General features: G+C 42.0%; 1 protein-coding gene across 3 annotated transcripts; it reads left to right on the forward strand.

Moving 5' to 3' along the window:
• The first annotated feature begins 729 nt into the window (after window positions 1-729).
• On the forward strand, window positions 730-13355 carry zbtb44 (zinc finger and BTB domain containing 44). Of its 3 annotated transcripts, none has more exons than XM_079166239.1 (6): window positions 730-1125; window positions 3887-4987; window positions 7143-7227; window positions 8073-8224; window positions 9331-9631; window positions 12002-13355. In XM_079166239.1, the coding sequence occupies exons 2-6, from the start codon at window positions 3925-3927 to the stop codon at window positions 12447-12449; spliced, it is 2049 nt and encodes a 682-aa protein (XP_079022365.1). In that variant the 5' UTR covers window positions 730-1125; window positions 3887-3924; the 3' UTR covers window positions 12450-13355. The 3 variants fall into 3 exon arrangements, with proteins under 3 accessions (XP_079022365.1, XP_079022366.1, XP_079022367.1); XM_079166240.1 differs by having other exon boundaries at window positions 730-970; XM_079166241.1 differs by having other exon boundaries at window positions 9331-9414; window positions 12002-12147.
• Window positions 13356-16413: the final 3058 nt, after the last annotated feature.

The raw sequence follows: 16413 nt of genomic DNA on the forward strand, positions 1-16413 counted from the left end.
CAAAAAAAAGTGTCATAGACGCCTCATTAAAGACAATGGTTGTGTGACATAGTTCAAGATGTGAGTGTTAGTCAACTAAGAAGTAAAAAACAAATGTCACCTTTTATTAGGAAATACTATAAAGCACCAGACCTGGTCTTTGCCTTAAAGGTTGGAAACAATACATGAAATCTTCAAATGAATAAACAGAATAAATGAGAAACAAGAAAATAAATATTACACAAGATAAAGGCCAACACAATATACAATAAGTTAAAAGAAAATGAGAAAAACACATTCCATGTTCAAGTGTCCCAAAGAGGTGTAAATTATATTTACTGTATAAGTATATGAAAATATAAGATAAGATTTATTCAACAACTTTATTCATCCTGAAGGAAGTTCTTGTCCCAGAATGTTACTAAGATTACAACAGAAGGAGAAAAACTATCAAATTAAATAAACATATATAACAATACAATAACAATCATTAAGTTTAAAGAAATAATACTGACACCATTGTAAAATAGAGCACAATAGCAACAAGCGTAAAAGGTAAATAAAGTAAACAAAATCAACTAAAATAGAAACAAAGAATAAATACAAGAATACAAAATATAAAGTGTATGAGAATTCTTCAAATGTTAATGTGAAGAAAAGAAAGGTGTTTAAATGTTATGATCAGATTAATGCAAATTAATACAAACAGTGGGAACTCCTGAGAAGTGCTCGTTACATGTTGCTGAATGTGACACTTCCTGTTTCTTACTGTACAGCACCGTGAGAGAGATGCGCGTTGCATTGTGGGAGATACAAATACAGAGCAGGAAAAAAGAAAAAGAAAAAAGAAGGGGGACAGCGGGGGGAAGCACAAAGGAATGAAAAAAACAAAGCACCTCGGGAAAAAAAAACTAAAACGTTGAACTTCCACCTGTTGTGATGTTTGGGCGGCTTTCGCAGGCGGACAAACTGCCTGAGAAGCGCGAGGAATGTGAGTGATCGGAGCAGAAAGCGGCTGGGGCGCAAATCGCACATCGCTGCTTTTTGTGTGTGTGAGTGAGTGTGTGTATGTGTGTGTGTGTCAGTGTCAGCTGAGCTGTTCGCATCCAGAGGCCCTGTCGACATCACGGGCTTCATCTCCAGAAGGTAAAGCCCCCCCTTCGTTAGATAACCGTTACCGTGTACTTTTAATACGACTAGCTAGTTGTACAAGTATCGATGAAAGGAAAGGGGAACCAACTGTTAGTGCTCGTGTTGCTGTGTCGGCTAGTGCTAGCTTGGTAGCTAACGGTTGTTTTTTTTTAGCAGCTGCGTCGACGTTTCCAGGGTTATCCGCGGTCAATCCGGAAATGTGGCTAATTCGGCTTCAAAATAAAAGGAGGGATTTTTCTATACTTGTTAATTGACATTTTGTTGTTGTTTGTTTAGTAGTGGTTAAATAAAGATAAGATAATCCTTTATTTACAGGATTAGAGTAGAATATAGTATAGTGCAAACAAGAGACATAGTAAAAAAACAAGTTCAAAACAAGTATTATAAATAAGTAATATTAATAAAACAGTGAAGAATATAAAATAAGTAATAATAATAAAACTGTAATAATAATAATAATGAAGCAGTAAATATTAAATAAGTAAAAAAATCCACAATAACTAAAATATTATATATACAGACAGAATACTTGTGTTGCACGGTGTACATTTATGTGTCACTAAAGTGGAAAGGAGAGTATATACTTTAATATCTCTCACGAATAATTAGAACAAAACCAGTGTAGCAGCATATGATGAGTAGACTTTACATTTTGGATACCGCTCAAATTTATGGCAAATACAACAACTATTCTGTCTGTATATATTATATTTTTAGTCACATTTTAGTTATTGTGGATTTTTTACTTTTGCACTTATTTAACATTCTTTACCGTTTTGTTACTTATTTATAATACTTGTTTTGAGCTTGTTTTTTTACTATGCCTCTTGTGTGCACTATCCACTATGCTGCTGTAATCCACCGCGGGACTAATAAAGGATTATCTTATTTTATTGATAAAGAACTACCGTGTGGTAGTTCCCCCGCTCTTTTATTTTGACAGTTCAAATCGGATGTGCTTCTCATCTCCTCGCGGGAGACTTGACGCGCCAGCTTGTTGAAGCTAGTGTTCGCCAAACTGTGATTGTTGTTGCAGACGTTCGTCCGTTCAGCGTGTTCTTCACACCGGACTGTCACCCTCCATGTCTTAAACACACACGCAGCCTCTCTGCTCGTTGTGCGCACGTTGACCGTGAGCCTCTGCTGTCTGTTGTTGGCTCGTGCTGACTTGTTTACGTGATGTAAACATAGTAAAAGTAGCAAGAGGATGAAGGCCACGCCTCCTTCCCCCCCCATCGCCATCATGAGTATTATTCTTTTATTGTTGTGTGTTTCAGTAGTTTGTAGGCATTGATCCATATGTTGATCCGTAAGTATATAAATATATATAAATATATATAAATATTAACGAGTTATTAAGCTTATTTAGTCTAAATCATAGAAAACTAACTAAATCAACACATCCTCACATTTGAGAAGCTAAACAATAAGGTTCTTATTTTTTCTTGATACATTTTGTCATTAAAATATGTATTCATGTATGGCTATATATCCAGTATAGTGCTATATATTTATTGTATATAAGCAATATAAATACTCTCACCTTTCCCGCTGTGGGATTAAATTAAATTAAAAATTAAATGTCTTATTTGAGCCGCACATGCCCTTCAAGGTTTATCTTTAACGAGGCATTTGACCAAGTTTTAGACCCTAATTAGAGGAAAAGAAAAATCAATAAATGTTTGTTTTACACGGTGGACTTTAATCTCTCGTCCCTGTTTGCTGGTTCAGACCAGGCTCTCTCTCTCCTGTTGCACCTCTGCAGCCCAGCTGTGTACTTCATGTTGCCTTCACTGGACCAGCGTCGCCGGCAGTATTTTCCTGTGCTCTGTGTCTGTGCGGGTGAAGGGGAGCAGCGCTCGGCTCTCCCTGCGAGAGCCCCCTTCACTTGAGCTTTTGTTTGATGGAAAATCTCATGCCTCAGAGGATCCACATGTCTCGCAGACAGCTGCTGAGCATCCTGTAGTGCACTGGCCTCCACATGGGTCTGGCTCGCATCGCTGCGCATCTGCTTTGATTGTTACATAACTTGGCATTTTGTCCCCCGTGCTCCCCCCCCCCCCCCCCCTTACTTCGCCTTCCTCTCAGAGAGGACCTCAGCGGTTTCCTCTACCTGAACCCACTGTCTCCCACAATGCACTTGCCTGTTTGTTTTTTTAGGACATCTCCTTTTGTCTTTGTACTTATTGATTTCTAACGGTTCAGTGAGAGTCCACTGACATTTCACACCTGATTCTTTTACTGCCACGCCTGAGTTTATTTTAGTGACGAGTGAAGTCAAAGCTTCACGTGTTAAAGCTGCATTCTCTCTAGTGTCCACCAGGGGGCGACTCCTCTGGTTGTATAGAAGTCTATGAGAAAATGACTCTACTTCTCTCTTGATTTATTACCTCAGTAAACATTGTAAACATGAGTTTATGGTCTCAATCTCTAGTTTCAAGTCTTCTTCAATACAGCATGATGTTCATTTAGTAAATGATGGTCCATTTAGAGTCAAACAGACCATAAAGCGGATCAGTCCAAACATGATAACTTTGGTTGCAAAAAAAAGCCAAGATGGCGACGGCCAAATCGCCAAACAAACCAACAAGTGACGTCACGATGACTACATCCACTTCGTATACACAGTGTTTGACACATAGAATAACAAACCCGAACAAAAATATGGATTTTGACGCTACAGTTAATTAAAACACAGTTCATGTAGTTTATCTTTTGCAAACTGAAATGATTTTTCTTCTCCGTCTCTCTGCAGGAGGCATTTCCTGTAGACAGTCCTAAACTGACTCCAACATGGGGGTCAAAACCTTCACCCACAGCTCGACCTCCCACAGCCAGGAGATGCTGGAGAAGCTCAACGCTTTACGCAACCAGGGCCACCTCTGCGACGTCACCATCCGGGTCCAGGACAAGCTCTTCCTGGCCCACAAAGTGGTCCTGGCCTGCTGCAGCGAGTTCTTCCGCTCCAAGCTGGTGGGCCGGCCCGAGGAGGAGGACAAGTTCGTGCTGGACCTCCATCACGTGACCGTCAGCGGCTTCGCTCCTCTGTTGGAATACGCCTACACCTCCACCCTCTCCATCAGCACGGAGAACATCATCGACGTCCTGGCAGCCGCGAGCTACATGCAGATGTTTGCTGTCGCCAGCACGTGTTCGGAGTTCATGAAGTCCAGCATCCTGTGGAGCCCGAGCAGCAGCAACAACAACAACATCGCGGCGGACAAGCCGCACGAATCGGCGCCAGAGAGCGCCTCGTCGAACTGTGCCCTGACGCCGCTGGACGGCAGCGTGTCGCCGGTGTCGTCCGACTGCAGCGTGATGGAGAGGAACGTCCCGATATGCCGCGAATCGCGCCGGAAACGCAAAAGCTTCGCGACGATGGCGTCGCCCGAGAGTCCGCTCAAATGCACGACGCAGATGGTCACCACCTCCCCTCAGATCCCCAACCCGTCCCCGTCGTTCTCGGACGGCGCGGCCCAGCCCGTGGAGTCCTCCCTGGCCTTCCCGTGGACGTTCCCGTTCGGCATCGACCGGAGGTTCCACTCGGACAAATCGAAGCTCCCGGAGAGCCCCCGCTGTTTGGAGCAGGGCGCCGCGGGGACCTCGGAGGTGGCGGTCGGCCGGCGGCTCAGCGACTTCCTGACGTGCGAGAGCTCCAAGGCGGTGTCGTCGCCGGTGCCGGCGGAGGAGGAGGACGTGAGGGTGAAGGTGGAGCGGCTCAGCGACGAGGAGGTCCAGGAGGCGTCCTCGCAGCCGGTCAGCGCCTCCCAGAGCTCGCTGAGCGACCAGCAGACGGTGCCGGGGAGCGAACAGGTCCACGAGGAGCTCCTCATCAGTCCACAGTCCTCCTCCATAGGTGAGGGCTCTTCTACTTCCCTAAATCTGTCACAGCATTTAGAATCGACCGCTAAACACCGACCCTGAAGGTTGTCCAATCGTAGCTTAGCAAAGCAACGCGTTTCCTGCGTAGAGATCTACGATCAGTCATTCGTGGAAAACACTGTTGTCATTTGTAACAGCTAGAGAAGGTGCTGCCAACTCTGCCAAAGAGGAAGGAACCAGCCGTCTGTTTAGAGACAAACTCAAAAGTCTGTCGCTGACTGACTGAGTGATGAAATTACACCATCAGTCAGGATGAGTATCTGCCACAGAGCTTCAACCGGCAGCATCTCTGTGACCACATAAAGCCGATGAGATCAGTGTTAGTCTCCTAATCTCTGTTTTTAATATTCAGCATATCTGCCACCGTTGGTGCAAGTTAACCTCTGATCCCGTTAGTTTCAGTTTCGTTTCTCTCTGTGGTTTTTATTTCCACTCTAACATAAAGTCCTGCTCCTCTATAGAAACAGAACCATCAGGACTAGAAGCAGAGACTCAAGCATGTCTTCAGTGCAGAATAACAGTTAGAATGACATCAATCATAAAAAAGAAAAAGTTGAATTTCTTAGATAATTTATTTCAGAAAAATTGGAAAACACTAGAATCTATAAATCCAACAATGTTCCAAGTTTCCACATTTGTTACCAATCCTCTCTCCTCTCCTCCCCTCCTCTCCTCCCCTCTCCTCTCCTCTCCTCTCCTCTCCTCTCTCCTCTCCTCTCCTCCTCTCCTCTCCTCTCCTCCTCTCCTCTCCCCTCTCCTCTCCTCTCCTCCTCTCCTCTCTCCTCTCCTCTCCTCCTCTCCTCTCCTCTCCTCCTCTCCTCTCCCCTCTCCTCTCCTCTCCTCTCCTCTCCTCTCCTCTCCTCTCCCCTCTCCTCTCCTCTCCCCTCCCCTCCCCTCTCCTCTCCTCTCTCCTCCCCTCTCCTCTCCTCTCCTCTCCTCTCCTCTCCTCTCCTCTCCTCTCCTCTCCTCTCCTCTCCTCTCCTCTCTGCAGTCAAAGTTTCTCTGGTTTGTAGTCACATGACTGTTGGTCTCAGATGAATCAATCATGTCTTCATAGTTTCACTGAGTGTTCCTCCAGGTCTCCCCATCGATGCTGTAATACAGTCCATCATATTTATTATTTTACACCATTTGTAATAATATGAGTCAGGGTGAGCCGGGCCCAAAACAATCTTTATTAATCAACTACCTGACCTTCTCCCAAACTGACTCAAGCAAAAGACATCCAGCTCATCGAGCTCCCCCCAAACAGGAAGTAACAAAGTAAAGATTAGAGCAGCATAACGTTACAGCTACATGGACTGTTGTTTATAGGATGTGATCAGCGATCCCTGTCGCGGTGCAGCAAGGTCCAGTCGGGGAGACGTGAGGGCCTCCACAGGTGCCTTCTTATGTCCCGCCTCCCGAGTCCTCCGTCCAATCACCTGCCAGTTACAGGATACAAAGAAAACGGTCACAATACACAGCGCCACCCTCAGGCAGGGAGGCGCACAGCATGTATGATCCTATATAACACCGAGCAGCTCACAATTTAATGTTCATACACAATCTGGTATTCAGCTCATTATTCACTATCAGAGTCTCTCTGTGCGTTGAACACAGTTAGTAGAGCTGCAGTAGAGACGATGTCCAGAAGAACAGAAGGAGAAACATCATGAAGGACTTCAACAGGTTTATATGAACTAATTAGTTAGAAGTAATGAAAGAGGTCCATCACGTCCTCCAGCGGTTACTTTAACAGGAATATTAACTTTCATCAGCCGTGTAAACAGCTTATTAAGGATATTGTTCTTTTCAGAATAAGTGGAATATTTGGTGCATGTAAACGAGCGGCTGTCCTCCCACAAGAGCTTTATTTGTTCTCAGTGGAAAGTTTTATTGTCTGGCGGCCCGAACGCTGTTTAAAAAAGCCTTTTCTGTCCTGCTATAAATAAAAAGAAAATGGAAACACTTGCAGGTTTTTTTCCTAAACTGTCGAATAGCAGACAGTGAAGAGGAATGTAGCAGCATCAATCCCTAAATATGGGATTAACCCTCAAAGCCCACAGTCCAACCCGCCCTCAGACTGAGCTCTGCAGTCAGACGTTCAGCTGCCAAACGAGTAACGAGCTTCCTCCTCCTCCTCTCAGGGTCGATGGATGAGGGCGTGTCGGAGGGCTTGCCGTCGATGCAGAGCACCTCGAACACCGGAGGACACGGCGAGGATGACGAAAGGTATCGTGATTTGTTACGACTTGCAGCAAGGCAAGTCCCGAGCAGTAGAGAACATATAGACAAACCGCACAGCCGGATGTCTGAGCCTGAACCTGTTTGGATCATTAATGCAGGCGTCATGATGTCATGATGGGATGTAATGACGGCTGTGTGTGTATCGTAAAAGCCTCCAGACACAAACATGACTGGAAATCTGTGAACGTCAAACAATCTGACACATATCACTGTTGTCACTAACAACTCTGTGTTAGAGCATCAAATGTTCTAAAACATTTAACAGCGTTGATTTTAAATATACCAGTTTAATGTAGATTACAGTTGGATCCTTTTTTTCCTTAAAAACTCACAAGATATTATTTAAATTCAGGAACTCAAACAGATGAATCTGAGTTATTTTATTGTCACAGTAGATTGTTTTTAAAGTTGGTGCTGCACTCAAGAGCGTTGACAAAACAATCATCCAATCAAATGAGACTTTGGTCATTTGAAACTGTATTTCAACATTTGTGGATCATAGTCATGAGGCAACCTCCGGTTCTGTGTTAAAGCTGCATTCTCTCTAATGACCACCAGGGGGCGACTCCTCTGGTTGTATAGAAGTCTATGAGAAAATGACTCTACTTCTCTCTTGATTTATTACCTCAGTAAACATTGTAAACATGAGTTTATGGTCTCAATCTCTAGTTTCAAGTCTTCTTCAATGCAGCATGATGTTCATTTAGTAAATAAAAAACCATCACGGTACAGAAGCTAAAGACGCTCGAGTATTCCAGCTTGTTTGTGAATGAAGTCTGCCCCCTTTTAAATGAACGTCCCGTGTGATGTTTCCTCTCTCTGTGTTTCAGGTTAGAAGGTATTCAGTATCCGTACCACCTCTACATCAGCCCCTCAGCCCGGCCCGGAACCAACGGCCCCGACAGGCCCTTCCAGTGCCCGACCTGCGGAGTCAGATTCACACGCATCCAAAACCTGAAGCAGCACATGCTCATTCACTCCGGTACGTGAAATGAGGAAAAAAAAAGAAGTATTGATCTTGGGATACTTTTGGAAATGTAACATCTCTTACGTCTCTTAGTTTTAAGTCAGAAACACTAAAGGTAGTAAAAAAGTATTCATTCACCACCACTCACACCTCTACGATGGCGCGTTAGTGCAAAAAAATAATACATTATGGGGGGGGGGGGCTAATATTCCTAGAAAAGGTCTGAATTTTCGTAATTTCGTAATTAATTTGTAAATTTACCAGAGAAAAAAACGTGGATATTCTCTGAGATTAAAGGGCTACACTTACGAGAAAAGAGTCCTCTTAGGTACAAATAGGTGTTTTCTTTCATTAACATTAATAAATATAATTTATATATTTTGCACTCGGTGGCTGACTTTACCGCAGTAAACGGCAGATAATATGGCCGACATCCTCACAATAAACATGAGGAAAAAACATTGTCCATCAGCTCTGACTGTGAGCACCAAGCATCATGATGTGAACACAGAGTCCTCCTCCTCTGGTCCAACTAGAGTCCTCCTCCTCTGGTCCAACCAGAGTCGTCCTCCTCTGGTCCAACCAGAGTCCTCCTCCTCTGGTCCAACCAGAGTCCTCCTCCTCTGGTCCAACCAGAGTCCTCCTCCACTGGTCCAACCAGAATCCAACTAGAGTCCACCTCCTCTGGTCCAACCAGAGTCCACCTCCTCTGGTCCAACTAGAGTCCTCCTCCTCTGGTCCAACCAGAATCCAACTAGAGTCCACCTCCTCTGGTCCCACCAGAGTCCTGATCCAAGTCCAGCTTGATCCTGAACCACCATGGATCCAGGTCTCTGTGAAGATGTGGGCTCAACAGTCACCGACCTCCTGCTGCTTTTCATCCATCTTATGTTTCTGAGACCGGGACATCAGACAGCCAGGATGCATGCTGGGTAGTGGAGTAGCCTCAGGTCCTAGCTGGGTTAGCTTAGCTTCCATCTGGACTCTCCTCTCTGGGGCAGTTTGGTGGAGTTTGGTCCAATAGGCCACGCCTCCTTTTCAGATGTTGATGAGTCTATTCTGTCATGTGACATGAGTGATACACTCTCAGCTGACCTGTGTTTCTTCTTCTCCTCCCTCAGGCATTAAGCCTTTCCAGTGTGACCGCTGTGGGAAAAAGTTCACACGGGCCTACTCCCTAAAGATGCATCGGCTGAAGCACGAAGGTAAACGCTGTTTCCGGTGCCAGATTTGTAGCGCCACATTCACGTCCTTCGGTGAATATAAGCACCACATGAGGGTCTCCCGACACATAATCCGCAAGCCGCGGATTTACGAGTGCAAAACGTGCGGGGCCATGTTCACCAACTCTGGCAATTTAATTGTACACCTGAGGAGTCTGAACCATGAGGCGTCCGAACTAGCAAACTACTTCCAGAGCAGGTGAGGAGTCCGAGGGCGCTGACACCCCCCCACCCCCCCCATCATTTACTCAGAATCAGAAAATATCTTCAGTTCAGATTCTAATACCTGGGGTTCATTTCTTTTCTGACTTTGGTTGTGTGGAATTGTTTTTGAGATGATTTGAATGCACAGATCAAGTGTACCTGAAGTATGTCACTGTATTCATTGGGGGGCTTTTATTCAACCTAAAGGTAAAGTTTGACTTTTTTGTCCCAAGAGTTAGATGAGAAGACTGACACCACTCTCATATCTGTTATGTAAATATGTAGCGGGAGCTAGTCGGTTAGCTTAGCTTAGCATTACGGGCCGGACTGTTTCTCGTGGTAATGATGAAATTGCAGTAATTTAGCAGGAAACCTCACTGATTTAACTAAAGAAAAGTCAAAACAAAGATAAAATATGAACAATTTATTTCTACGCAGTTTGCAGCTGTCGCCTTAAGAGCGTCGCTCTCGTTTTTTATCGCGCCTTCCGACTTTGACCCCCCCAAAAAAAAATGTCACGTGATCATTTACACAGTTTTTGTACAACGAGATAAAACATGTTAATCAGCTTTAAAGGTGCTTTAAAAGGTGCTGGTGGGCGTATTTTGTCACCTTTGGACAAAGCTAGGCTAGCTGTTTACAAGTCTTTATGCTAAGCTAACTAGCTTCACATTCACCATACAGACATGAGTGATATTGATCTTCTCTAACTCTCGAGAAGAAAAGCAAAAGAAAACTGCGTATTTTCGCAAAAATGTTGAACCGGAGACGTCAAACACCTCAAGTCTTTCTTGGATTAGTTTACCGACTAAATCCCGAGAGATGTGAAGATGAAGAGGTGACGAAGGTATCGAGTAGTCAATATTCAGTGAGTTAAACCCCAATGATAGATCCACAGTGTACAGAGATATTTGAGAGGACCACTTTTAAAACGTTGTGTTCAAACACACTTGCATCACTTTGTTTCTATATGAATGGATTTTTCCAAATCCGAGTGTGTTGTTTGTTTTTTCTACCAGCAGCTCGGCCCACAAAAGCCTCGTGAAAGTCAGAACACACTGTCTTCGTAAAGTGTTTTTTTTTTATTACTTTTTTTTTTTTTATTCCCCAGACTTTTCCACTTCTTAATCACCTCAAGCCCTCACAGGTCGGCGGGACTCAAACGGTCCATTGACTCCTTAAAAAGTTTATAGTAGAAAAAGTCTTCGCCTGAGATCATAACAGGGTGGAAAAAATTCTCTGGCAAAATCCAGTCAAAGACTCTTAACTCCCCGTCCTCCACCTCCACATAAAAAGATATGTTAACTATGTATTTTTCACATTGGGCTGCAGACTACACTCCACTTCAGCTATTTATTCTGGATCCCGAGCTCTTAATTCCCTCTGAGATTGATAGTAGAAGTGCTGCAGGATAAATCTAGTTTACAACCGCGGTCACACTCACACTACAGAGAAATATGAAGGTTATTGTCACATGAACTGAGTATTATTATTTAAATAATGTGTGTCTGTCCACTATATATAATAGAAACAGCCACTCTAACACACTAATTACACTTTAATGATCACAAAAAAGTTGCTGCCAACGCATCTTAGATTCCTCGGTTAAGTCTGTTGTTTGACTAATTTAAAGGAAAACTTTGGTATTTCTCAACATATGATTACATTTTATTTCTTTAGGCTCATAAAACCTTCACAAATGCACATCACTAATTCAAAAAGCCAAATGTTACATCTTTTAAATGTCTTATTTTAACAATAATAAGCATTATTTATATATCACCTTTCATAACATACGATGCAGCTCAAAGTGCTTCACAAGATAAAATAATACAATAAAAAATAGGATAATATTAGGAATAAAACAAGTTGATCATGGTAAAAACAATTAAAATGTATAAACTCCTAAAAACAAGTATGAGAAATGTAGAATAAATGACTTAATTAGATAAATCATTTGTTCCTAAACTCCCAAACCTTTGAATAAGATCATTTATTGGCCTTAAACAGAAATCGATCATCAGAAGAGTTGCAGACACGTTTTCTGTTGATCAACTGAACAATAAGTCCAGAGTGGCTCCATGTTGTCAGACTTATGTTTCTCATTGATGTGAACATTTAGTTGGTCTGTTCTTGTGGTTTTAAGGTCGACGACATAACTTCCTGTTTGGAGGCAAATATTCCTGAAAGACATAGAACGTCACGCTTTGAATGGATTTTTTTGTCGTATCAAAACGTGTTTAGGATGCAACGTGTATTTCTTGTATCTTTGTGGAAAAATCGCTAATGTAACATTGAATGTAAAAAGGTGTAAGTAGCCGATGAAAGGCCGTTGAACTCCTCCGGTTCTCCTTCGTCTCCGCAGTGATTTCCTCGTGCCCGACTACCTGAGCCAGGTCCAGGAGGAGGAGGAGGCGCTGGGGGTCCAGTATGAGTTAGAGGACTCGGAGCACCACCCAGTCTACCCGGGCAGCACCTCCGCCGCCGCCGCCAACACCGCCACCGCCGCCGCCTCGTCCTCCTCCTCCTGCTCTGTCCAGATGCCCGTCATCTCCCAGGTCTCCTCCTCCACCCAGAACTGCGAGAGTTCCCCCGGCTTCCTCTCGCCCGAGCCCCTGCTGGACCCCCTGGAAGCCCCAGCCTCCCTCAAGATGGCCGCCGACCAGACGGCCGCCGCGACGGGGGAGACCAAGATGGACGACGATGACGACGGCGGCGGTGGCGGCGCGGGAGGCAGTTCCCCGGAGGTGTTTGAAGAAGAGCAGCAGCGTGGTGCCCAGACCAAGGAGCTGGCTTCCATCACCATCGAGTGATTCAAGCCTTCTACTTGGCCGCGCGTCTTATTTTGCAGTCATGTCAAACGGGGAATATCCGCTTGGCGGCTATAAAAAAAGGGACAACTTGGGACACGTTGGGAAAAAAAAGTTCCTCTCGAAGCCTTGATGATGCACTTATTTACGTTTCACGTTCTAAAACCAAATCCAGCAAAAAGTCAAATGATTTTTATCTTTTGAAATGATTTTCCCCTCAAACTTGTGAGCAGAATTCTTGAAGAATCAAGTATTAGGAAGTTATTTTTTATTTCTTTTACTTCCCATATGACGTGAATGCAGCACTAGCTAAAGTCATTTTACTGTCTTTTGCCAATCTGAGGTCTGTTGAATCTATAAAGCCTCGCCCTACTTTTTGGAAAGTGCCTGAAGAGTTCCCGTTTTAACGAAGAGGTCTTGACTTTGCCGACGGCGACAAATCAAGTCTTTGCAAACTGAGCTGAAGAAAGAAAGAAGAAAAAAAGAAAAGTCCGAAGTATTTGATTTGTGGTGATGAAGCTTGTTTGTTTGGGCAGAGACTGTGTTCCTCCTTCAGTGCCGTCGCTATAGGCAAACTGTTAAATGTCAATATTATCTATATTGCAATAGCTTGTACTGTAGTTTTACTCTTTGAATGCTGTGTATGTTGGGTGTTGTGACAATATGACATGTCAGGTGTGTGTATGTGCATTTCTTTTCTTTTAATCTATATGAAAACAGTACATTTCATTTTTAAGTGTTTTAAAAAAAACTTGAAATTATATTGACAGAGTATTCCCTTAAAGATGTTTGTGCAGTTTCTTTTTTTCCCGCCTTTTTTTTTTTTTTTTTTTTTAATGAACACTGTTGTGAAATGAAACCTTGCGTCTCCAAAACGGTTAATTGAGTTTATTTTAAGCTTTTGTTTCAAAGTCCAACGAAGTTAATGATAATAAAAGAAAATGTAAAATGTACATTTTTACAAAAATGTAAAAAAAGTGGAGTAACAAGGTTTTTTTTTTTTCTTTTTTTTTCACGACTGCGGTTAAATTCCCAAATGTGCTCCTAAGATACGATAATGTAGCATTGCTTATCAAATGGTTTGTGTTCTGAATATTTAAATAGTGTTTTTGGTTCACTGCTGATATTCTGAGAGAACGATTGTCTTTTTTTTTTAAACGTAAACCAAGAATATTAAGTTACAGGTGTGGATCAGTCGGCAGTATTCTGTTTGTTTTACATCATTTGTCACAAAGGGAGAAAAAAAAAAAACTACATTGTGTAAAATTCCCAGACTAAAATATAATTAAAATAAAAAGTAACAATGTCTGCAGACCGGGGGAAGCAGGAAGTGATGCAAACAGATTATGAATGCTGTCTGTGATGGCCAGTTTACAGGTGTGGGGGGGGGGCGTGTGATAACGTTGCTTTAAAAGCAACAGGAGCACGCTGACGAGTGAATGCAAAATACTGTGAGTTGAATCATTATAAATGATGAATATATATATATATATATATATATTGTGTAAAGAAGAGAGCTTATCATTTCACCGTAAACTGATTGAGCACAGTTTGGGCTTTTAGAAGTTTTTTTTGGTCTTTATGTCGATGCTTCCAGCTCCTGTTTAGGACGTTGTTGTTGTTGTGCCTGTATTTCTGGGAGTTAATGACACCCGTGGTAATAACCCATGAGTTGAATGCTACTGACTGTGACTGGGTGTGTTGTTTATCGTTTATTTCCTGTCGCCCCCCCCCCCCCCCCCCCACACACACACACACACACACACACACACACACACACTTTAAAAGTAGTCCAAACAGCCGCCATTAATGACCATCACAGCAGGATGTAAGACCTCACACACAGGGTTGATTGTAAATGTAAAGATGAATATCTCGCTGTGATGACGGCGTCAATATTACCCCGATCAATGAAATTCACTGAGAGCTGTCTTAACAAGAGCTTGAGTCACCCTGCGCCAAAAGTTTTGCCATTTTGCCCCTTTTTGTTTATTTATTTTTTATCCGGGTACAAATCGTACAGGACCAAATGTTCTCTATCTCATTGGGGATTTGCCATGGCAATCAGTAATTGCACATAATAAAAAGAGAGATAATCATTCTTTCAGTGGTCCATGCTATTTAGCAAAAAAGGGGGTCCTGCTGTTTTTGCCCCTTAAAAACAAAAAACACACACTGTATAGGATGTTGTGCATTTAAGAGGCTAGCCTTAGTAAACGGACCTATCGACTCTAGTTTGCACAATATCAAAATAAAAAAAAATTAAAATTAAAAGAAGTTTTCTATTCTCCATTTATACGTCATTGCTTTTCATCATGTCGTGTTTTCGGTGTCTGTATCCAAACAACTTTTTTATAATGAAATATGCTGCTGTTTTGTTGAAAAACGCAAAAGTGCCCAAAATATTTTTGTGACCCGATGGTTGTGCAATAAATGGACAGGTGTCGTTTTTAAAAGATTTCATTTTGTCTTCAGAATGGTGAATTATATATATATATATATATCGATACATATATATATATATATATATATATATATATATAAAAAAAAGAATGTATAATTTAGTTTAAATGTGATTGAAGGTGAATCAAATAGGCGAGGACCCCGTTTGATCTGTGAAACAAGGAACAAAGCTTCGATATCAAACGACGGTTTGTTTCTAGAGTTGCATGTTCTTATCGTTCTGTGAAGTGAGAGAGAGCATGTCTTCAGTTGGCGACGCGTTCTGTCGCGGCCTTATTAGTCGATGGTTCTTCATCCAGCGTAGCTCGAATCTGTTGTTCAGCATGCCCTCTTCTTTTTCTGTACATTTATCCCTTCTTTTTTTATTAATGTGCAATGTTTTTGTTTTTTTTTCTAATCTCTGATTATATACAGGACATGCCTTTTCAATGTACACTTGATGTTGTATATGTTTTCCAGTCCTTCTGGTTTATTTAAAAGAAAGGAAAATACAAGATTAAACACATGGTAGCTCTTCATAACGGCATATATATATATATATATATATTTTTGGTGACTTTTTTGTATTATGGTTGCTGTTTCATGGCATCTTTGGATATTCTTGTTAAATGTGAATAGAACAGCTTAGTGTGGGAGTACGGGGGGCCTTAGTAGTCTTCACTTTGTGACTGTCTGCAGTGTGTGTATATATATATATATATATATAAATATACAGTATATATACACTCATACTATGTTGCATATTCTTTATACTGTAGGCTACTTGATTACAACCTGCTTTGAGACAGATGTTGTATTTTGTGTCTTTGATACTGTATTTAAACTGTAGTTTGGAGAAACTGTACAAAACATCCCAGATAGTAATGCAACCTGCACATTGTATAGGGAGAAGTGACGTTTGTGGTGTTGAGTGTTTTAACTGGATCATATTCCACAGTTGGCTGTTTAAAAACTGACAAGACCACTCTGTATTTTAGAGTTCATGGTTGTTTCTGAATCTTTGCTAGTGTTCTGGCTTTGCAGTCCTGTTATTAAAAAAAAGAGAGTTGTTTTTGTAAAAGTATAAAATGTAAATAAAAAAGAAAAACCTATGTCGGAATACGTCTAAAAACTTGTCTGAATTTGTTTTTTTGAGTTTACTTAATCTTTTTTGCTAACACATAACTTAACATTGTTAATTGTTGTCATGTTAATACATTGTAAGTGTTATAAAACACATTTAGTTACATAAATACTAACTCGTTAGTCGACTGCTGACGTAGAAACAGAAAACGTAAGTTGTGTTTCAGACGTCTATCAGACAACACCGGTACCATTAGCTCGGCTGAAGGCTAGCCGGCCTTTGAGCTAGTTTATTTTGTTAAGTACACTGTTAAAAAAATGGGGAATGAACTTCATCTTTAAAATTGTTAACATTGTCGTCTTCACTGGCCCTGTGAGGAGTTATGTTGCCAGGTCAGTATTTAACATTCATGTTAGATAAAACACATCAGGTAAAGATAAC

The sequence above is a fragment of the Pholis gunnellus genome (assembly GCF_910591455.1).
Source record: "Pholis gunnellus genome assembly, chromosome: 9".
Lineage (NCBI taxonomy): Eukaryota > Metazoa > Chordata > Actinopteri > Perciformes > Pholidae > Pholis > Pholis gunnellus.